This window comes from Cryptomeria japonica, chromosome 5, assembly GCF_030272615.1.
Source record: "Cryptomeria japonica chromosome 5, Sugi_1.0, whole genome shotgun sequence".
NCBI classification, from domain to species: Eukaryota; Viridiplantae; Streptophyta; class Pinopsida; order Cupressales; family Cupressaceae; genus Cryptomeria; species Cryptomeria japonica.
The window spans coordinates 831,526,714-831,550,879 of NC_081409.1; the positions used below are offsets into that span (position 1 = coordinate 831,526,714).

General features: G+C 33.6%; 1 protein-coding gene across 1 annotated transcript; it reads left to right on the forward strand.

Annotated features, from left to right (window-relative positions):
- The first annotated feature begins 240 nt into the window (after positions 1-240).
- Positions 241-1,403, forward strand: LOC131075484 (IAA-amino acid hydrolase ILR1-like 3). The gene is made up of 2 exons (XM_058012329.2): positions 241-538; positions 1,249-1,403. The coding sequence occupies exons 1-2, from the start codon at positions 241-243 to the stop codon at positions 1,401-1,403; spliced, it is 453 nt and encodes a 150-aa protein (XP_057868312.2).
- Positions 1,404-24,166: the final 22,763 nt, after the last annotated feature.

Genomic DNA, 24,166 nt, shown 5'->3' on the forward strand with positions numbered 1-24,166 from the left:
AGATGAGGTTATTCAGATGTTATTGTTGCAATTGCTCTGATCGACATGAATGCATGTCATGGAAGCTCAGACATGGCATGTGAATTGTTTGACTGAATGCTTTAAGAAATATGGTCTCATTTAATACAATTGCGGTCTCCCACTCATTCATCATCGTAATTGCAGGCTTTGTTTCAATTTTCTTGGTTTTCTGTATATGGGGATAGTGTCACACCTATAAATATCTATGCCAAGGAGCTCATGGATGCTGCCAATAATGATATGGAATGGTTGAAGTCAATAAGGAGAAGAATTAACAAGTACCCAGAACTAATGTTTGAGGAATATAACACAAGTGCCCTTATCAGAAGTGAGCTCGATAGAATGGGGGTATCATATAAATGGCCATATGCAAAGACTGGTGTGGTGGCCCAGATTGGTTCTGGATTGCCTCCTGTTGTTGCTCTCAGGGCAGACATGGATGTCCTACCTCTTCAAGTATATGCATTCACATCCGGGCTTACATATTTTCATGACAGCACCAATTATGTTTATGTTTGTAAGGTTTTTCGTTATTTCTATTATTTGATAAGCGTCATATCTAGTGTATTTAAAGGAGCAAGTGGAATGGGAGCACGAGAGAAAAATTGCAATAAAAATGCATGCATGCAGGCATGATGCCCATGTTACAATGCTTCTTGGAGCTGCCAAATTGCTCCAAGGACAAGCTCAAGGATATGCACAAAATCAAATGACAAAGAATAGAGGAATTTAGTCAGATGTTGTAGTCGCAGCTGCTCTAGTAAACATGCATGCATCATGGAGTATAAACAAAGCACTCAAAATGCTTGACAGAATGCATTAAAGAGATGTGGTCTTGTTTACTGCAATGATCACAGGGTATGCACAAAACCTATCACGACATTTAGCAAATCATACAAGATAGAGGAACTTTGTCAACCACAGTGTTGCAGCCGCTCTGGTAGACTTGTATGCAGAACGTGGAGCTCACACAAGGCATGCTAACAGTCTGATAGAATGCTTCAAAGAAAGATCATCTCATGGCATGCTTTGATCGCATAAATGTGGTCTCATAAAATGCGATGATTGCAGAATATCCACAAAATGGATTTGTCAAAAAAAAAAAAAAACAACTTTGAAACGGGGTATTGACCCATCAAAGCATATCAGCCACATGCAGATTGTTCGACTAAATGCCTCAAAATTGATGTCATCTCACGGCATGACATTTTTAACAAAATGCGGCAGCTGCAGAAAGTGGAAGCTCAGACACGGCAAGCGAAATGCTTGGAAAAATGCCTCGCAGAAATATGGTCTCATGGAATGCGATGATCTCAGGATATGCACAGAATGGGTTTGCTGAAAAGGCCTCAGAGACATTCAAGCAAATGCAATCGGCCTAAAAAAAGACATTCATCAAAATTCCACGACCTTTTTCAGCATCTTCGATATGCACAGGTTGATGAAATCTTTGGCATAGGACATGGCACTCATCTTGATACATAGATATATAGGATTCTCGATGTAAGTGCACTGATACACATACATGCCTCAAGGAAATCTGAGTATATGCAAAGTTCATGGAAATGCATACTTAGCAGATGTAACATTGAGATTCGTCAACACCTTACCATTATTCCTTCCTTGAGTGACAATAGAAGTCATGGAACACCGTGTGGACAATCACCACAGATTTAAGATGTAGATGCATATATGATAGTTGGAAACACCATGGCAAGCACGTAGGAAAAATGTACAAGCAAAGAAGTGACAGGTGGACTATTTGACATAAGCATGCATGCAAAATGGTACACCCAATAATGGCATGTTAGTTGTTTAAGATAATGCTTCACAAAGATGTCATCTCAAAGATTGTGAAACTTCCAAGCAAATGCAGTTAGCAGGTATAAATCTAAATTCCACAACCCTTTGTTAGCATCTTTTTGGCCCATGTCAAAATGTGAGTTTTGAGCAGTGAAGAGATATCCATCAAAGCATGAATAAAGGCAGATCTCTATTGGATATTATAGTTAGAAATGCTCAAGTTGATATGCACAACAAGTGAACCATTTGATAGGATGCGAAAGGCAAAATATGGAAACATAGACCAAGCACACAAATTGTTTGTTAAAGTGCCTCGAAGAGATTTCATCCCAGGAATGTAATGAAATGATGGCAGCGATACACACATGCACTTATTGGAAAAGTGATAGAAACTTTAAAGTGAATGCAATTGGCAGGGATAGAGTCAAATTATTTGCTACCACCCTCCATGCCTATACAAAATGAAAACTTTGAAACAGAGTTTGTAAATTCATCGCAACACTAAATAAATGAGGTTGTTGTCAGATATAAAGCCATGGTCAGAATACATGAAGAATGTGAAGCATAAGATAAGATGTGCTATTCATTTTACATAATGCCTCGAATTCATCTCACGGCTTGCAGTGATTTCAAGCAAATGTAATGGCATGACTCATGGCTCACATTGATCACAAGGAATAGACAAATATATTTGTTGGGAAGATCTAAGTGCAGAGCTTGTGGAACCATAGTCAAGGAACTTCAAGGGTCTGGCAGATTGCAAAACTAATTTCATGAACCTCAACCAACATTCTCTAGCCGCAATGGAACGACACACAAGAGCTAGGAGACCACAAAAATAATGTCATGAACATGATAACGTCCTCATCATATAAGCCTTCTTATTGTTCAAAGAAATATTATGTTCATGATGGATAAGGATGTTCGAGAGCTTGTAAACATGAATTCAGATGGTGAGATGATTATGAGATCAAATGAAGCAAATGAAGATGGAGGCCACCTCGACAAAATCAACAAATGAATTATTTCTTCAATGTAATGGGTTTGATATTATTTTTGTAAAAAGTGACTTATGTTGCTTATTGTAACCCAAGGCTAGAAAGTTGACTCCTTCTGCACATGAAAGTGTAGGTTACTAACTCATTGAGATTTATGCATAAAAGAGTTAGTTATTAACCCAGGATTGAAGTTGGTTATAAGGTAGTTATCCTATAAGCCTATAAAGAGAAGGCTTTTGCATTGTAAAGGGGGCTCGGACAAAGGGGGAAAACTCTACAGAATTTTGTAGAGAAACTAAGCGAAATGTTTTGATATTCATACCTTTGTACTAAGGGGTTTTTTGAACTTGTATATTTTCAAAAAGAATAACGAAGAATGCATTGAGTTTGTGTGTCTTGAATGTATTCATGAGTTATTGTTGCTAATTTCTCATATGTTGAATTAGTAATCCCTTTATGTATTGGTGAAATCGATTGATGAAACACATCATTTCATGGCATCTTGACTTGCATGTGCTAGTACAACCTATCTCTTCGCGTTTCGGGGTTTATTGTACTTCTTTCATCATTGTTGCATGACTAACCTTTTTGGTGGTAACCCCTTTTGTGATTGTTATCATTTATGGAATCCTACTTGTTGTTCGTATGTCTTCTAGTAGGGTTTATGTTATTAATCTTGTTTAAGTTCTATGTTTTCTCCTCTATGTACTTTCAGGTTAAAAGTACACAAAAATCCTAAATACCCCTATCATACGAGGGAGCTACCCCTCTCAAACGCAGAGGAAGATCATGTTTCACAGAATGATCTCTCCAACTGTTGGAACGTTTGCCACTGTTCATCGAGTAAACATGGCCAATTTTAGACAAACGACCGCAGTGACAAATCTGTTTAGCAGCAATATTAATGTACCAATATTAGTATTGTAGCATTTTCATTGCTTCTCTCTTGGGTGATTTTTTTTTTTTATGTTGAAGAAGATTTGAGCTCTTGTGAATCCTTTTCCTGACTTCAACATGCTATTAAAAATCTATATTTGTGAGCTCCTCCTTCTTTTTGAGAAATTATTTCTTAACTTTTTCACTTCATATATTTTTTTATCAAGCTTGACATCATGGTTGAGTCTAAAAGGCTCAAGTTTATATGAATATATAGTATATTTCATAAGATTTGGATATTTTTTATTTTTTCATTTTTTAAAAGATGTCATTTTTCACCACATAATCATACAATATAAATATCCGCATCATCTATATACAGGTAAATGCACAAAGATGAAGGACCAAAAAATTGCCACTTAACTTTTTGACCTCCAGAGCATAGCACAAATGCATTATAATGTACTAGAATCATAATATAATCACTCTCATAATGACAAGAACCATGATAACAAGTGGTTGAGTATTAGAAACAATGGAGCCACTATGGTTTCCTCCAGTTTCTAGGGTTTCTCTATAGTTGTGGAGAAATTATGCCAGTGATCACCAATCGAGGAGATACGCCTATTGGGAGACACCATTTCACAATGCTCCAAAGCGGAAAGGAAATATTTGTAGACATCTGGGTGACCAAGGGTGAAGTGGTAGAGGGTGGGAAAAACTATGTGAGCAAAAATGATGGTGAGCGACAATCCTCACGCCTCTTTGGGTTCCGTGCAAATTGGTTTTCAAATGCAACTGGAAAGAAAGTGGGTTTTGGATGGGTTGAACGTAAATGGCTAGCATGGCATTAAACAAAAATGCCAAATGGACGGGCAAGGAAGATGAAGAATGTAGCAGGAGATGTGGACTTGGAGAAGATGATTAGGAGAAGCCAAACCAATTTATGCTATAAAATACTATAACAAAAACAACCATTTTAGATGAGGATATGGAGATCAAGGTGCTAAAAAATGAGAAATAATTCTCAGTACTAGGACTGATAGGGAGGTTCAAAGATTTTTTATCATGCCTCAACAAATTACATAGTTGGATTTCAAAAATTTGGGGGCCCAATTTGGAGGTGGTGTTCAAATTTACCTTGGTGCACATGGGTTTTTCGTGGTGGTCTTTGATAATATACAGGATAGGAACAAAATTCTATATGACTACTAGTGGAGTTGGAAGGAGAAGAACTTGCTAATGCTAAAACCATGTATTCAACCTTCAACCCAGCCACTAAATCGTTTGATAAGATTTCAATCTGGGTAAGACTTCGTAAGTTCCCTTTGCAGTATTGGTTTGAAGCTGATGCGAAGCTTCAAAGGACCCAACTCAAACTTAACAATACAAGACTATTTGATGATCAAGTTGACACAAATGGTCTCATAATACTCAATCAAGAGAAACATGACCCTTTGAGACTTTACAAACTGCCTCAATGCATTGACAAAGAAAAATCATTGCAAAACTACCACCTTGCTGCCATATTGATAGACCCTTACATAGTCACCCATAATTTTTGCATTTAATCAAATTTATTCGATCGCTTCGGTGAAAGTATTTGTAACTTTTTTATACAAAACATATCCAAAACTTAGAAAAATCCAACGGTGGAAATGTGAGATATGGCCCCCGTATTAGGACTATATTTTCTAAAACAGTCAGCCCCTAAAATTTCAGACCTTTACTCCCACAATGCACATGCCATCTTGTACATGGCCTCCTAAAACCAAAAATTATGAAAATATATAATATAATACACCATCATACCCATTTGTGTGGTTAGATCAATCTGGAAATAAAATATAAAACATTTTCATGCTCATTATTAACCCTAGGGCAGGGATATGACTGTTTTCACAAGAAATTAGACATCTTAACCAAAACAAAACAAAATCACTTCAAACCAAAGACAAAATAAAATTAGTTCATTACAGAAACATCTCCAACCATGAAGGAATGAAAACTAATTCATAAAATCACTCAAAACAATGGCAAAACAGATTGTTCTATGTGGAAACCTAGAAAATACACATGAAAATTAGATTTTTATTGCTTCAAAACTTCAAACCCGAACAAAAAACATTTACCAACAACCAAAAAATGATTCAATTTCATCCATTTATAGCCCTCAAGGCCTTCTAGGCAGAAATCCAACCTAAAACCAACTTATAACTAACTTATGACAACTTTTTGCATTCTTGACAACTTTTTGACAACAAAAAGTTGCTCCAAAGTTGTCAAGTTTGACAACTATGTATGTCAACTTGCCAAACCTATATCTGAACCTTCTAAAACATTAAAATGGTCATTAGATGACCTTATAAACATATTTTATCCACCTAAACACACTTCTACCCCAAAAACCCAATTTTAGCCTTTTCTAGGCCTAATTGCTCAAAATGGCAATTTTACACTTTTTGACCATTACATTGCATTTCACTACATTTTATGGCTCACATGGACATGTTACATCATTTTAAGACCTTATAGGTCTTGTTTGTCTTCATTTTTCATCAAATCCTCCATAGGGCCTATCTGTGACCCTGCTCCACCTTGTCTTCCTGGGTGCTCCTGCACCAGAAGCTTTCTTTGAGACTATAGGCAATTCGCTCCGTAAGTTTTAGGTGGTGGACAAGGGTTCTTTAAATTTTTGGCATAGTATTTATGCTCATATCTTGGTAGAGATGGATATGACAATATATTTTCTAAAGGACGTGTCTCTAAAATCTACAAAAGCTTGTTGGCTAAATTCATTGGACTATGAAAGGATACCTTTTCAATGCTATAGATGCTTCCAAATAGGGTGTATTGTTGCTCACAATGCAAAGAGTAAATCAAATAAACAGGCAACATGGTGGAAAGAGGCTTCTCCCCATCACTATTCAGTAGAGAAAGTTGAAGAGAAATTAGAAAGCTCTCCAAAGAAACACAAAGATATGAGGAAATGTAAAGGAGCTCAAATCATTGATCAACAAAGTCCAATGAAAAAAGACAGTGTTCATACAAAGAGTAGCTTAGGGATGGAGAATACTGATAGGCCAGAATCCTCTCATAGCATGGACTTGGGGAATTTAGTCTCTCTTAGAAGGTTCGAAGGAGACTTTGAATTAAAAAATTTAGGAGGAAGAATGGAAGATAGTGACTGGGATGGGAGGAAAGAGATTGAAATATAAAGGAGTTCACAATATACATCTGCGTTGTCATAACAAAAAAAGGTGCAAGAGTGCATCGTTGAATTGTTGAAACCTGTTAATTGGTTTTTTCTTTTGGTATTGTGTTTCTTAGGGGGCTCCATGTTTGTAACCTAGCTTGGTTCATGCTAGGAAAAAAAAATGGTCTCAATAAAATAAAAACACTTTCACTAATAAAAACAAAAGAACCATCATAATCCAATTAATTAGTAACAACACAATAGTAAATAATCATGTGCTAAAAACCATAAGTAAAACTTTTCTTTTCATATTTCATTTATATAACATGATGATTATTAAAATGAAAAATACAATCACTATAGAACGTAATTGAATTTGATATACAACATTACAACAAATGAATTTATAACAATCTTTTTCTTTCACATTACATGCATGTATTGCATTAATGCAACTTGTTTACAATTACACTTGTATGAGTTATAGAATCTTTTATATCTGGAATCCTACTTTCAACTTAGAAAGTCATTACAATGCTTAGTTCATTAATAGCCATTATATCATTATCATTGATCAAAAGTAATAATCATCACAATTTTTGATCTTTTAATGAAAACATTCATATTGCATGGAACTGTCTATACAGCCCCTACAATGCACCAGCAAACAGTTATCATGTATGTTAACATATATTGCTTGTATAAGATACGGGTACATCTTAGGAGCTGGGTAGACAATGCCCATATTGCATTGTACTTTTATTTAGACATCAATTTGAAGTGAAATCATGCATTCATGCATAATTAAAAGTTAAAAATATTTGAATTTAGGCTATCATAAAGAATATTTGGATCTTTCATTGAATAAATTGAATGGTAAAATTCCAATGTAACTCCAATCTTTGAGTTATTTGTAGATCTTTAATGTCTCATACAGCATGCTTGAAGGATACGTTCAAAATAAATTTGTTAAAAAGTCTTAAAGAAACTTTGGAGTAAAGAGATTGACAAGGCACATGAACTGTTTATCCGAATGCCTCGAAGAGATGTACTCTCGTGACATGCCGTGATTGCAAGATCTGCAGAATATGGATTGTTGAAAAAGTTAAGAAGCTTTCAAGCAAATGCAATTGAAACAAACGATCTACGCGAAGTTGGAGAAGTCAGCTTGCCAAATGAAGGCGACAAGCAAAAGAAATTAATCGCATATATTTGATCTCACAGCATGTTATGATCACAGGAAATACACAAAATCGATATGTTGAAAAGATTTCATTAACTCCCAAGCATGAATACCTTGCTGGATATGCCTGCGACTAGAGAATGACAGACAAAGGATCGAATTCATTTGATACAATGTCTCGCGGAGATGGTATATCATGGAATACGACTGGAAAATATTTATGCCATGCATGGGTGGAAGACAAGGTGCGAGAACTGTTTGCACGGAAAAAACTCAAAGATATGTCATTTCATGAAATGCATGTCTGCGCCAATGTAAGACTTTAAACAGCGTGTGGACATTTATCAAAGCTTGCAGGTTAAAGGGAATTTGCTAGACGATGAAGCTACAGAGTTGTCATGAAATACATGAATTCAAAATGTGGAAACATAAATAAGACACCAAAGAACAAATCATGAAAGAAGCCATTACAAAGGTTTTGGAATATTGGGACAGAAAAAAAATTGGATAATGTAGTCTTTAAAGGTTGTCCACATGTTATAGAAGTATGGAGAGGAAGAACCAGTTGAAATAAGTATGGAGAGGAAGAACCAGTTGAAATTGATGTCTTATGTGAAGTTGGAAAGTATGATAAAAATAGCAAATGGTGCATGCAAATGTATGAGTGGTTTGATTATAGTAACCACATTTGTATGTGTTTGCATGTATGAGTGGTTTGATTATAGTAACCACATTTGTATGTGTTTGAGGAAGCTTAGACCAAGGCAATGTGAGGACAACTCTAAACCATTTCACACTAATCTTGTCTATGGAATTGGAAGATACTCATGGATTTAAAGGCTCATTATGCGCCCTCTTTGTTTCTTCATACTTTATGAGGGTGCTTGATTACAAGAAAGACACAAAGAGAGCAACAAAAGCTCCCAAGTCAAATGCAAATAATGATCCTAATCTTGTCCATGGAGTTGGAAGATACTCATGGATTTAAAGCCTCATTATGCATTTTTTGTTTCTTCATACTTACGAAGGTGCTTGATTACAAGAAAGACATAAAGATAACAACAAAAGACAACTTACTGAGACTCCCAAGTCAAATGCAAATAATGATGATCAATCTTGTGACGCGGGCTCAAGCTCAACTACTTTATGCTCTATGTTAAATCCCATGCATAAATATTGTAGAGGCTTACAAAGTAGAAATCATTAACGAATGACAAAACATGCATGCTGAGCAAATTGATGAACTTGTAGGAATTCAAATATCCAATCTAAATAGGGAACTTGGCCAAGTTCACAATAAACTATCAGATAAAATTGTTATATTTAATGGAGTTCATGAAGTATTGATGTAGTCACATAAATCTGTCCACTTAATTAAATGAATACTTAGTATTTATTTGATTATTTAACCATCAATTAATGAATTAATTAAATTAATATTTAATTAATTCATCTTAACCCTCTTCTCCTATTAATTAAATAAATTATTCAATTTATTTGATTTAATTCACTTAACCAAATTCAGACCATTAATTAAATAAATAAATCATATTTATTTAATTAAATATTCTCTCACATTTAAATAAATTAATATTTATTTAAATCCCCCAAAATCCCACCTCTCACATTTAAATAAATTAACATTTATTTAAATCACCTTTATCCTCTACCCACTTGTATTTTCCTACAAATGCAAGTTGCACAATTATTTTAAATAAATAATTTATTTAAATCACCTTTATCCTCCACCCACTTGTATTTTCCTACAAATGCAAGTTGCACAATTATTTTAAATAAATAATTTATTTAAATCACCTTTATCCTCCACCCACTTGTATTTTCCTACAAATGCAAGTTGCACAATTATTTTAAATAAATAATTTATTTAAATCACCTTTATCCTCCACCCACTTGTATTTTCCTACAAAAGCAAGTTGCACAACTATTTTAAATAAATTATTTATTTAAAATCCTATTTATCCTCACCCACTTGAAACCTTTAATGGTTTCCTTTAAAGTAGTCAAACTTGATGGCGTTAAAGTCTTCAAACTTGATGGCTTCCTTCTATAGTCTTCTTAAGACTTTAATGGTTTTCCTTAAAGTCTTCAAGCCTTTAATGGTTTCCCTCAAAGTCTTCAAGCATTTTAATGCTTTATCTTCATTTTTCTCATTTAAATAAATTAATATTTATTTGAATATTTATCCAAATGCAAATTACACCATTTAATTGAAATAAATGATTTTATTTTAATTGAAAATACCAAAATTTCTCCCACTTGCATTTTCCTACAAAATCCACTTGTATGCCTAAACCCCTTCTAAATTCTTCTAAACCCTTCCTAATTAGCCTAATCCATCCCCTAAATATTGTCACATTCCTAAGCAAATTGGAGTCACTTCTCAAAGACTCCAAAGTCTTTGAAAAACAATTAATGCTTTGTGTGTTCAACAAATTAACCCTCAAAGTCTTGGATAACCTTTGAAAGCTTTCAACCTTCAACCACTAAATGGCTCAAAGTCTTTGATAACCTTTGAAGGCTTCCAACCTTCAACCACTTAATCCCCAAAGTCTCCAATAACCATTAATGGTTAATTCAACCCTCCCACATGGTTAAAACATTTGTTTTGACTCAACCTCTACCCAACCCAAAGGTCTCATCAGGCCATTAATGCTTTGACCATGATTATCTCTTAAACATTTGCACAAAGGTTTATCCTTGGGTTAACTCTTAATCCAATGGGTAATCTTAATTTAGACTTGACCCTTACCTTCTAGATAACCATGAGGTCTTCTCAGGCCTTTAATGCCTCCAACCTCTTCTCTCAACCCAATCCTATGTTGAAACTTGTCATCATTTTATTGGTGCCAATTGTGCACATGGATCCCCAACTTTCAATCCTAACCCTTGTTAAGATTGCTCAATCTTAACCCTTCATTTCCCTATTTCTTCTATAAATAGAACCCTTCTCCTCAAGTAAAAGAAGGAAGCATTTTAGAGTATTGTTGTTATACTGGCATTAGCATAGAGCTTTTTCATAGCATCACTATCTACTCTTGCATAGTATTTGCTTATCATATTCAACCATCTTGAATCTCCATATGGCATCCATGGCTAGTGCTAAAAGCTGAGAGCTACACTCATTTGGGACTTGGAGAGGAGAGAAACAAGGGAGAAGCATCAAAAGGCATCATGGAAGCATCTTAGGGAGGCTCTTCTCCTTTCTTTTATTTTGTTAAACTTCTTTCATGCTTTTTGAAATCTCTCTTGATATGTTTGGAATGGTTTTTAGTTCTTTGTTTTGTTTTTATGGTTGAAACTAACTTATTAACATTGAACTTTGTTGTTGCCTTGTCCCCATTTCCATGACATCAATTGCATTATAGGTATTGCAAATACTTATAGGCCTGAAGAGGTTTCAATGAATTTTTTAAGGGAAATAATGGTCAAACCTCATCAAGGTTATAAACAATCAGGAAATTGTAGATGGATTCTGAATGAAATATTCTTTATATATTGCAAAAGTCATGGGGAATTTTACAAAGTCGATGAACAATGCAATGCCTTGATAAAGAATTTATGCATGAAATATTTATTGTGAGGATTCTTTAAAAAAATTGAAGTAAGGAGGATTTGGTCGAAAAGGGTTTGATTTTGAACATTTTATGCATTCCCTACTATGGATGACTTTGTGCTTGTTTGTATGAAAATATGTGTTGGTCTCTAATACACCACAAAGAAAAATAATATAAAAAATGCTCAGTGTCAGAAATGTTTCCAAAAAGTGTTAGAGATGAAGAAGATGGAGATGAAAATGTGCCTCAACAAAACCAATATCATGTTCTTTTGACATAATGAGTTTTAAGTTGTCTTTTTGAAAAAGTGACTTATGTCACATATTGTAACTAAATGTTAGAATTTGGCTTAATATCTATAAAAGTTAGGTAAATCCTAACTTACTTCTAAAAGACGGTTATTAGAAGTAATCGCTAAGGTAGGTACTAGAAATTATCACTTAGGTAGTTATGCTAAGTGGTTATCCTAAGTAGTTAATCCAAGTGATCATCCTAAGTAGTTATGCTAAGTGGTTATCCTAGGTGGTTATGCTAAGTGGTTACGAAGTAGTTATCCTCTAAAGCTTATAAATACAAGGCTATTTTAATGTAGGGGGAACTCTTATAAAAGGGAAACTCTAGAGAAATTCTAGGAGAAATTGATTTTTGGCTTGACACCATATATAAAAAGGTTTTTGAATTGTATAATTTCAAATGATAATGAAGAATGCATTTTGGTTTGTATTTTCTAAATGTACTACTATGTAGTTATTTATGATTTCTCATATGTTGAATCAATGATCCCTTTATGTAACCATGCAAATAATTAGTAATTTATGCAGTCGATGTAATGATACACAAGTAGGATTTGGTATCTTAGTTTAAATGTGTTGAATTATCCTATCTCTTTGTATGTCTAGATTTGATATTCTTCTTTCATCATCATCACGTGGCTAAAACATATTTGTTGATAAAACCCTTTGTAATTGTTATCAATCATGGAATCCTATTTGGTTTTTGTATGTCTTCCAGTAGGGTTTCTATTGTCCTTTCTCGTTTAGTTTTATGTTTTCTCTTGATTTTAGGTTAAAAGTGCACAAAAACCCCCCAAAACCCCATCATACAAGGGAGGTTCTCCTCTTGGATGTAGAGGGAGATTGCAATGTCACAAAAATTTCTCCAACTATTGGCATGGTTGTCACTGCTCTTCGACCAAACAGGGTCAATTTTGGAGAAACGAACACAGTCTCAAATTTTTTGACCAACATATATACACAGCTTGTTTAGGATATCCATTTTCATTAAATGTACGATATTAGCATATGTATATGTGTCTTGTTTAAATGCATGGCCACATTATTGGATAAATTAATGAACTAGAAAAAAATTGTCAAGTGGACATGGGTAAATGTTAAGGCACAAAATTGGCCAAAATGGAGATCAACATATAGCAAAGAATAGTCCCATCTATCTTTCCTACCTTAAAATGAAAGCTTAAATAAAGCTCAGGTCTTGATCATAGAAACCTATTGGAAGAGAAATCTATTCTTTTATTGATGGGTTTTGTAGATGCCATCGAGTTTGGATCATAGAAGAAAAACAAACAAACAAATTATTTTCTACAAAGTGCAGTTCATTTATGTATATTGCTAAGACATTTGGACTAAAGAATGCACCCATAGTTTTTAGCGAGATTATGGTGAATACTTTTTAAAAAATTATCCATAAATTTCTAGATGTCTACTTATATGATTAGATAGTGTAATCCCTTGTCAAAGATCAAATCTAAGTACTTTGGACCATGCTATAAAAATTTAGAAGCATGTAGAAAATTTTAAACGCTAAGAAATGCATTTTTGTGGTATCTTTTAGAACATTGATGGGGCATATCATATGCAAGGAGGGACTCATGGTGGGTCTAATAAAAATTGCTCCAATTATGAACTTGCCACCTCCAAAGACCATTATAGATGTGAAGACATTCTTAGGTTATAAGTTGTCTATCATAGGAAATTCATCAAATGCTACATCACTATAGCAACACCTTTAGAAGATCTAATTAAAAAGAAGATCAATAGTCATTACTGAGATCGACCAATGTCAACAATCATTTGACACATTAAAATAGAAGATATCAAAAGCCCCTATACTCATGTTCCCATATTGGTCAATCTCATTTTAAATCCATGTCAATGGCTCTCTAATTGTCATCGGTGTCATACTTGCTCAACCTAGAGAGAGCAAAGACCATACTGTAGCCTTTGCCAACCACAAGTTGTCCCAAGTAGAAAAGAATTATACCACCACCGAAAGAGAAGCCCTTACCATGGTATATGCCCTATATAAGTTTTGATATTGCTTCCTATCCACACTATTTACATTTTACACTAACCATGAAGCTTTAAAGTTGGACTGCTAAATAAACATATGATACAAGGTAGAATATGTAGGTGGCTATTACACTTTCAAGAGTTCAATTTTATAATAATTCTTAATCTTGAAAGGAACAATTAGGATTTGGATTGTACCTTTCTTAAATCAAAACAATAGAATAACTAGAGGAAGTTGATAAGAAGATCTCCCCAAAACCGACTTCTTTTGGTAGCAGTAGTACTCGAAGAACTGCACAATTTAGTCAAACTACTTTCTACCAGCACCTATCTACCAGAAATGAATTCCCATGATAAACAAATTTTGTTGCAAAAACCTCTCTCAAATATATATATATATATATTGAAGAGGTCTTATACAAGAAAAGACACAAATTTGAAGTCCTCTAAATAGTAGTATATGACCACAAATGGGAATAGATCTTGAAAGAGGACCACAAACAGATTGTAGGAGACCATAACTATTAAAATGTTATAGCTCAAAAAATGTTACTATCTGGATTTTGGTGGCCTAACATATATAAGGATGCCAAATATTATGCAAAGAATTGTAAGACATGTCAACAAACTGGATGACCCACTTCTAGGGACAAAATACAACTCCAACTAGTCTTAGCACAAGTTCCTTACAAAAAATGGGCACTTGACTTCATCAGACCTATTGACCCGCTAGATAAACTCTTTAAGGCAAGGTTCACCATTACCAAGATCGATTATCTCACCAATTAGGCCAAAGAAAAGCCTATCAAGGATTTTACCACCTGTATTGCTACAAAATTCCTATACAATAGCATTATTACTATATTTGTGTGCCCATTAACCATCACTAGCGATCAAGGAAAATATTTTGTGAATAAAATTATCATCGAATTATTGACCAATTTCATGATTACACGTGTAACTAGAGCACACCTTATCACTCACGAGTAAATGTGGCTATTGGGGCACTCACCAAGATCATTGAAACTACACTAGTTAAAATGTGTGATGCAAACAAGACTGACTAGGATATAAATTTAAAAACATGTGGTACTATGGGCTCACTGCACCACATATAAAAGATCTACTAAACCACACCATTTGATTTGATATATAGAATGAAAGTCATCATACTCATAAAATCCATTGTTCTTAACCTACACATAGCACTAGCATTGAGTATTAATTATGACAACTCTATTAAACAACGATTCAAGGACTGAAACTAGACGAAGCAAGGCAGTTAACCAAATCACATATCTAGGTAGAAAGAAGAAGACATAAAGCTTGACATGATAGAAACCTCTGAACAAAACACTTCTAGGTCAGAGACATAGTTATCTTATATTACAACAAGTTCAAAAAGCAAGAAAAAATTAAAGTCCAATGGCCAAGACCTTATAAGATCAATGAAATCCTTGGATCCAAAGTAATCCACTTGAAAGCACTAGATGGAATGACCTTACAATGTCACTTCAACGGTGCAAGGCTCAAACACTACCACCAAACTGACTTGAGGAAAAGTCAAGGTTTAGAAAGGGAATGATGTTGGTAGGGAAGAAAAATCAAACTAATTTCCATATAACATGTCGAGCTAAAGGGTTGGAATGCAGTATATAAACTAAAAATACTAAGTATGGGTTGCATCCCATCTTGTAGATACAAATATATTGTAAGATGTGATCACTAGTAGAAGTATATAATAGGGCAATATGATAAAAGTATAGAGGAAGGTAGAATATACAAAAGGGAGATATATGATACTAATGTATAAGGAGATATAAGGTTGTATATGCTATGTTGAATGAATACAATTAATACAATTTCTTTTGGGTCTCAATCAAATGTGCTATATATGGTCTTAATCTTCTATTAGATACTTTATCTTTTGTCCAGATCTACATCCTTACTCCCTTAATAGGATTGAGTCCAAGTTATAAAGACTACAACACTAAAAACCCTTTGGGGTTCAAAACTCTAAGACATATGTCCCTAGATTTCTCGTTGATAGGAACATATTGTTTATCCCTTTTTCAATATTGTCAAATCAATCTAATGGCTTAATTGTCATAAAATTATTTTTGTCTTTCCCTTATACATAGTAGGAATCTAATATTGCTTTCCAGCACCACAATTTTTTTAAACACATAAAAACATTGAGTCAAACTTTATATAGATACTAAATGACAAGTTTTACAATGGACAAAATTGCAACAAGTGAAAAACATCTAAGAGCTATATTATAGACACATTCTAGTCCAAAGTTTGAGAAAGTTTGGGCTAAGAAGTGATGGTCTATCTTTCTTAGTTTTAGTCATATTTTCTAATTAAAAAAGAGGAGAGTGAATTTTACCGATATTAATTTTTGTGAATTATAAAGATTCATTGTAAACAAATTCTTTTATGATATTTTTCATACTATTGAATTGAATCAAACTTACCCAAGTCATATTCTTGAATAGAAGTTCAATGAATCCATTTTTCATGGATGTGCATAGTCTACTCAACACTTATTACATTTAAGTGATATTCACATGTATAAAATATCACACTTTCAAAAAAATCATCATTCTTAAATATAAAATAATAACTATTTCCAATATCAAATAATTCAACAGTCAAAAATAAACTTACCATATGAATGGGGTGTTATGAGTCAGATTGCCATTATTTTTGACCGGATGTAATAGTAGAGCCTAAAATGACAGGCACTGAAACTTCACGACAGTCAAAGACTTTTTATTTGACGAACATGTTAGGAGCTAGAAATTCCAGATCTGCTTGAAAGGAAATGTTAAAAAACTAAAACATTTAATCATTACAGTGTCCTGCGTTGGCAGTCGGCCATGAGTGTGACATGCCCTAATTGAGTGTCTGCGCGGCTAGCAGAACTTTCATAGGCCGGTGCTGGGGCCTCCGCTTCCGCACATTTCCTGCTTTTGCTCTTCTTTTCATGTTACCTGCTCCTATCGTACTTATTACTCGGAATTGACATCCAGCCAATCTTCTGTAATTCCAGCCCTAATTTTCCAGATCTTCTTGTTATTTACCTTAAGAAGAAGCATTCAATTTAATGTAATTGGATCCGTTTTTTTGACCAAACGTCTGTTTTGAGCAGTGAATTAAAGCTCTGATAGGGAAAGGAAATCTCTGTTTTTGAATTACAGATCAAAGGAAAACGAAAAGGGAAAAGGACACGACAAGTACACAGAAACAAACCAGATTATTTTACTGTGACATGTCTGTGAATGTTCATTGCTACAGGCGTTCATTAAAGTCGCACAAATTTCCAATCAGGTTCGTTCAAGAGAGCTTGGAGTGCTTTTCCACAGAGCGCGCAGAGGATGTACAGCGGCGCGTACAATATTTTTGACAGGAAATTTATGGCAGATTACGCAATTTTATCACCGCCTGTTGAATGTAATCATTTACAGTCAATATATTATACAGTGTTCCGATTTTATATTTTCAATCTTTTTGTGCCAAATCGATCAAAGCTGAATTATAAATTGAATTACAAGTGCATGTTACAAGACTGAATCTGTGAGCAATCCTGTGTGCACAGAACACGTGTCACGTTCTAATTGGTTGTCTGGATGAAATGAGCTTAGTAAACACGGCGTGTCTCCGCCACGCATTCAGGTACTGTTCCATTGTTTGATAGTTCATTGCCTGCCATCCAATTGCGCTTCACTTTAATTTTCGGTGTCGGCAAATTCTAGGGGCATGGTTAGTGTATTTAGCTAGGTCAAGCATGTCAAACAAAATACTTGTCTTTGACAATGCTCAAATTGAGGTCTAATGACATCAGTAAAACTATTTTTTAAGTACTACTCGGTAAAAACAACCTTTTACCCTATACAATTATCACAAGAGGATCTAGTGGTTGAGTGTATTCTAATAGTACTTGTTGATTTAATGTCTCTTTTTTTGACAATATTGTGTCAATAGTTGTGGCTTTAAAATTGTTATTGTTGATGATGACTACCCATAATTGAATGAAATGTATCACTTAGATCTAAAAAGCAACTAATCATGTGATGTCACATTAATGCACCAATAAATCATGACTTAGTGCAATAGGTCTCACCTTTTGGGGGGCTGATTTGGACACCTTGACAAAAAGCATGCTGATGCGATACCATAGATGTGGCCCTAAAACCTTAGTTATAAGCAGGGGACTTGCTAAGTAAGTTGTAAAAAAAAATGGGAGTGATTTGAAATTTATCCGTTGGATTTTGAGAAGCACAAAATTTGGGTGCTCAACTATTGAGTCCACTCCCCTATGTACTTATTTACTTTTCAAAAATTAGATGGATGTATCAAAAATATGTCATCTAAATTTTTAGTTAAAAGTTCAATATTCAAAATTCAAGACGAGTCTATGGTGTGAAAACAACATAGCTCATCAATCTATCATAAACTTTTCATAATCCACTCATCAATTTGGGCATTCCATTTTGGTTCCATTGTCTTTATGCAAAAATGCCTTGTGACATGTCATAACACACCTCATAAGTCGGTCACTAACTGTCACTCCCTCCTACAACTATTTTTTATGGTGTAGATGTTTATTTATATTTCCAGCGTGAGACACCAATCTTTGACTCGTAACTTTCAATTTAGGATGTCATTGAATGTCATTAAGGCTCCCCTTTTTTAATTATAGATGTTTTTTTATATTTCCAGTGTGAGACACCAATTTTTGACTGGTAACTTTTAATTTAGGATGTCATTGAATGTCATTGAGGCTCCCCTTTTTTAATGTAAATTTGGGTGCTCAACTATTGAATCCACTCCCCTATGTAATTATTTACTTTTCAAAAATTAGATGGATGTATCAAAAATATGTCATCTAAATTTTTAGTTAAAATTTCAATATTCAAAATTCAAGACGATTCTATGGTGTGAAAACAACATAGCTCATGAATTTGTCATAAACTTTTCATAATCCACTCATCAATTTGGGCATTCCCTTTTGGTTCCATTGTCTTTATGCAAAAATGCCTTGTGACATGTCATGACACACCTCATAAGTCAGTCACTAACCGTCACCCCCTCCTACAACTATTTTTTATGGTGCAGACGTTTTTTTATATTTCCAGTGTGAGACACCAATTTTTGACTTGTAACTTTTAATTTAGGATGTCATTGAATGTCATTGAGGCTCCCCTTTTTTAATTATAGAAGCAAACAGATCTAGCATCAAGCATCATTTGTTTTGGTCAAAAGTCCAACATTTTTCCTTAGACTTGTAGAGAGATTTGGAATCCCCAGGGGAATTGTCTTTCTATTTTTGTCTTTGAGAAACAAATAGGGCCTCCTTAACAATTTTAATTTAGTCTTTATTTTTATATTTTTAGATAGTAGCAATGTCACCACCTCATCCATTTTCAATGTGGTGTTAGTGCTCTCAATAGTCATATCAAGGTAGTCCCACAAATCTAACAAAGAACACAATGAAGTCATAAACTAATCATTTTGCTCCATCTTCATTCTAATGAAGTGCAATTAGGTCACATCCATATCAAGCAAGCATTTAGATGTTCAACCATAGAACCGCAATCCTTCATACAACTTCTTTCTCAAGAAAAAGCTTGTTTACCACAGATTTAGCTTGATAAATTTCACCTATCTTCCAAATATTTGTTGTGGTAAGTCTCTTCATACATTCAACAATACTAAATTAAGTACATAGGATTTTAATGAGACCCTTAGTATTATGTCCATTTTGTTATAGACTTCTTGTGGCATAACAATAGGTTTGGATTTGGATATTGCAACCTACAAATCTTTGCCCACGAACATATCATCCATCTTGAGCTTCCAAAGCTCAAAGTTTGTGCTCAAGAACTTCTTCATCTCTATCCTTGATGTACTTATCATTTATTTTATTTTTGTAAAAAGATATCTTTATACACAAACTTCCACTTAATCTAAAATCAATGCAAAAAATGCTTCTTCCTAACTCTAAGAATGTGAAGTGATCAAGCTTGAATACCAAATGAAAAGAAGAAGAGGTGCAAAATATGCTTCGTACACTAATCTATGAAAATAGGTATGTGTGAAAACTAAGCAAGTCATACAATTATATGGAAATAAACACACAATTAGTATACTGTAATGGAGTGATTTACATGATGAAAACTCAAGTATGGGAGAAAAAATCCACAATCCAAAGAAACTCAGTGTATTATAAAGCAACCAAATGTTATAATACACTAATAGAATCTAAGCCTTTATAGGAATGTTGCCAATTAGATATCTAGAGTATTTTTTATAGCATAATAGTATGTATAAAATTCACTATATAAAGCTTCATCTCAAACACCCAATAAATAAGAGAACTAATACAAATAACTTTTAACTACAAAGCCATGAGCCAAAACAACTCAACAATGTGGCACCCAAATCCCTAGTTAAAATTACAATAGCTAAAACCCAAGATGACTCCAAATAATATGCTTCATCAACCTATAATAATCCACTGGCCATCTTAGGCATTCCTTTTTGGCTCCATCATCTCGATCCAAAAATATCTTATAGTGTGCCATAACATGCATCATAAGTTGGTCAACAATTGTAACTCTCTCTCTCTCTCTTACAACTCTTTTTCTATGTCCTTTTTTTTTTTTCAGTGCAAGAAACCCAACTTTTGGAGACCATAACTTCTTATTTCAGAAACCATTGGGATACTTTTTTTCTTTTAATTATAAGCCCCAAAGATACTTACACACTATGAATCCATGGAAGTAATACCAAACAACCCAACAAAATTTAATTTGGATAAAAACAAACTTCATAGCCTAGAAATTAAGTTTTGTTTCTTTATAACCTAAAATTTGCATTATTACAATATTAATATTAGGTGCAAGGCCAAAACACTTTTTATCCAGATAATGAATGTGTCAATGGATGCTCAAATATTAAATGGATTATTCTGATTCTTAAAAATGAATTAGGGCTTATCATTTTGTATATCACACTAGCATGCAAATCACACATTTTACACTCAAGTTAGCAAGTAACAACTAGTATAAAGGAGGTCAACTTGGGTCCATGCTTAAATTTGAACTTTAAGGTTTGAGAGTCAAATCCATAGCTTTACAAATGACCCAAGTCAAGCAATAGAAGATATGTATATCCGATTTAAATAATTAGAATGAACATAATCAAGTTTAGTCAAGGCTCTAGTAATTACCAACTTTTACACAAAAGCATGATCATTGCATATGAGACAAATAAGTTCAAAATTCAAAAGGAGAAAGTGTGAAGTATACAATTTTCACCATAACAACTATTACATTGAGGAGTATACATCAAATAAATGTCATCTAGGTGATTAGAATGAGTTCATATCGTTTAATTATAAAATATAATCATTTCTTTCTAAAATTAAATCAAATAAAAGGGAAATTTTGGAGGAATGGATTTTATTGGAAAGTTATTACGAATTTTTAGAATTATAATAATAGAATCTAATGTTTAATGATGGTACTAAAGTAAAGGAGTGACATAAATATTTTCATTACTACCAAAATTATAATAGACTTGCATATAAAAGGTAATATTTGATAAAACTAAAAAGAAAAATAAGAATCACAACATGTCAATACTTAAAGAACGAGTAGGATCATACTTTGGTGAGGAGAAAAACCTATGCATAGAGCTTAATTAAGGGGGGGCTAAGACTTCGTCATCATATATATTTGTATTAGTATAGATTAAAATAAGATTCCTTCATCTCGGGTCAATGCATTGGCTAGAAAAACCTATCACCTCAAGGTCCAAAGAGGCCTACAATGAAGAATATATATAAAAAATCAATGCATAATGGTTAGTGTGCTATTTATTTACATAGGAGATTAGGTTTCCACAAAATAATTGATTTGTTGACCAAAATATACACACTTAGGTTCTTACAATGAAGGGGGTGGAAATGTTCCTATGAGGGACCCCCAAAGTCAACCATCTTAGCTAGGAAGGAGAATATGATCCTATTGGGCAACATATAATTGTAAAGGTGGTTCAACCACCATAGAGACATTAACAAATAATAGGAAAACATTTAAGCAACTTCTAGTTTAAGGTGACGTGAAGGTCACTATTAAAATAAACATTATCATTATAAATACTTGATTCATAGAAAACATAAAATTATAAAGCTCAAGGATAAGAAAAAATAAATATTTTAAGTGATTAGTTTAGCAATTTATTATTTAAGAGAAAGGGATATAGTAGTACGTGTAGGAGTTGATAGGTGACTCCTCAACACCCCCAAAATCCTTACAAGACTAAAACACTTCCACAAGAGAGAATGGAAAATCTAGCTTGCATAAAAAAGGTAAAACACTTCCACAAGAGAAAACTCAAATAATAGATTGCATAATAAGGGTGGGTGAATTGATTGATTGAATATAAAATATACAACAAGATGTCATGCTTATAAAGGTAATGTGTGATGTGGTATCAACAACTAACATGACACCGATTTTAAAATTCCTAAAGAAAATATTACATGCCTAGGAAACTAAAAGTAAATGAGGTGAAAATGGCCCCATAATAACTAACTTCTAAAATAATACCTAGGACCTAAGTAAACTTAACATGTGAATATGTCCCCTTACTAGGTGATTGCAAGATACAAAACCTTAAGTATGAACTAGAAATTTTTCATTTTAACAACAAGTACTCATAAGTTATAGATATTGTATATGTCTATTTATAATATATAAAATATTATAATTTTATAGGTTTATAAAAATATTATAATTTAATATTTAAGAAAGTCTTAATAGGATTTTTCATAGATATATATGAGTATTATATGCTTAAAAATAAAATAATAAAGGTATACAATATGATATTTAAATAAAATCGATCAATTCATATACACAACCCATCTCAACACAAGTGAGAAACCAATAAAAATAAAGGCATCAAGCAAAATCACCAAGTGCACATAGTTGGATTGGGAGGAGGGTATGTAAATCATCTTATTGAGGAACCACCATGAAAAAAGGTTCATGAAAGAGTTGTAGGGACCTCCTAACCATTCTAAAAATATTGTAGGGTAGGCAACATGAATGCATCACAATGAAGAAGCTTAGGTAGAATAAAAACCTCAGTGCTAGCCAACAGAATCCCAATCAACCCTTCTAGTGATAAATAGGTAATGAGAAAAGACTTTAGTTGTGTGATTAGCTGTTCCATTTAGAAGATGCTGAAAAAATTATCTAGGGAGTTACATGCAATTCAAAATTTTCCTTTTCTCTCTAACTGTTGTGTGGGACTTCTTGGGTTCCCAATTTGGCGCCCATCTCTACTTATTCAGTGTTGAAGATTTCATTTGGGTCTTTTTGTCAATTTCATTTTCTTGTACATTGGTTGAGCGCTAGTATTCAACGATTATTCCTCTTTTGACAAGACCTAGAGACTTGAATTTTAGTTTATGGGTGAAAACCTATGAGTTGAGAGGTTCATAGAATGAAGCTCCTTTGATTTCCAGGGCATTATTATCTAGAGAGTGCAATAGAGCTTCAAAAGGTTGCAATTCCAACTTGTTTTGGTTTGATTTGAGTTTACATGTGTAAGGATTCAATTTGTTATTGGATTTGTTGTAGGTTAAAATGTGTTAATATATGGTTTTATATTATATGGCATCTCCCACTGGCTATACCTTCCTCTGTAATGATTGGGAATAGTTTGTGATATTTTCAAGTATTTGGTGTAGTGAAAAAATACACATTTGATATGTAATGGCGTGATAATCATTTCCAAAATTGTTTGAAGAAATATGGAAGTTTTAATGACTATCTAAATAGAATTTCATGCACAAGTATCAATTAATATCTGAAAGGAAATACAAGAGCAAGGAAAGAAAAATAAAATCCAAGAAAGTTTATTGATGAAGTAATTGTTACCAAGAGAAAAGCAAAAACCTTGGAGCATCACCCAAATGTGAAGAAGGAGGCACAAGAACTTTTTGAAAGGGGAAAAGCAAATAAAAACCCCTTGTGATATTATGAATGAGGCAATGCCTAAAATGAGAGAGAGAGAGGGAGCAAGAAGCTCTTTACAATATTTTCATTAAGAAGAAATGAGAGAGGAGACATCTCTTAAATAGAGATGAGGAGAGGAGTTACAAAGTAACTCCCAAATCTATG

Coding starts and splice junctions, on each gene's coding strand:
- LOC131075484 (XM_058012329.2), top strand. CDS start 241: ATGGATGCTGCCAATAATGATATGGAATGGTTGAAGTCAATAAGGAGA. Junction 539..1,248: donor CACCAATTATGTTTATGTTT/GTAAGGTTTTTC, acceptor AAAATGCGGCAG/CTGCAGAAAGTGGAAGCTCA.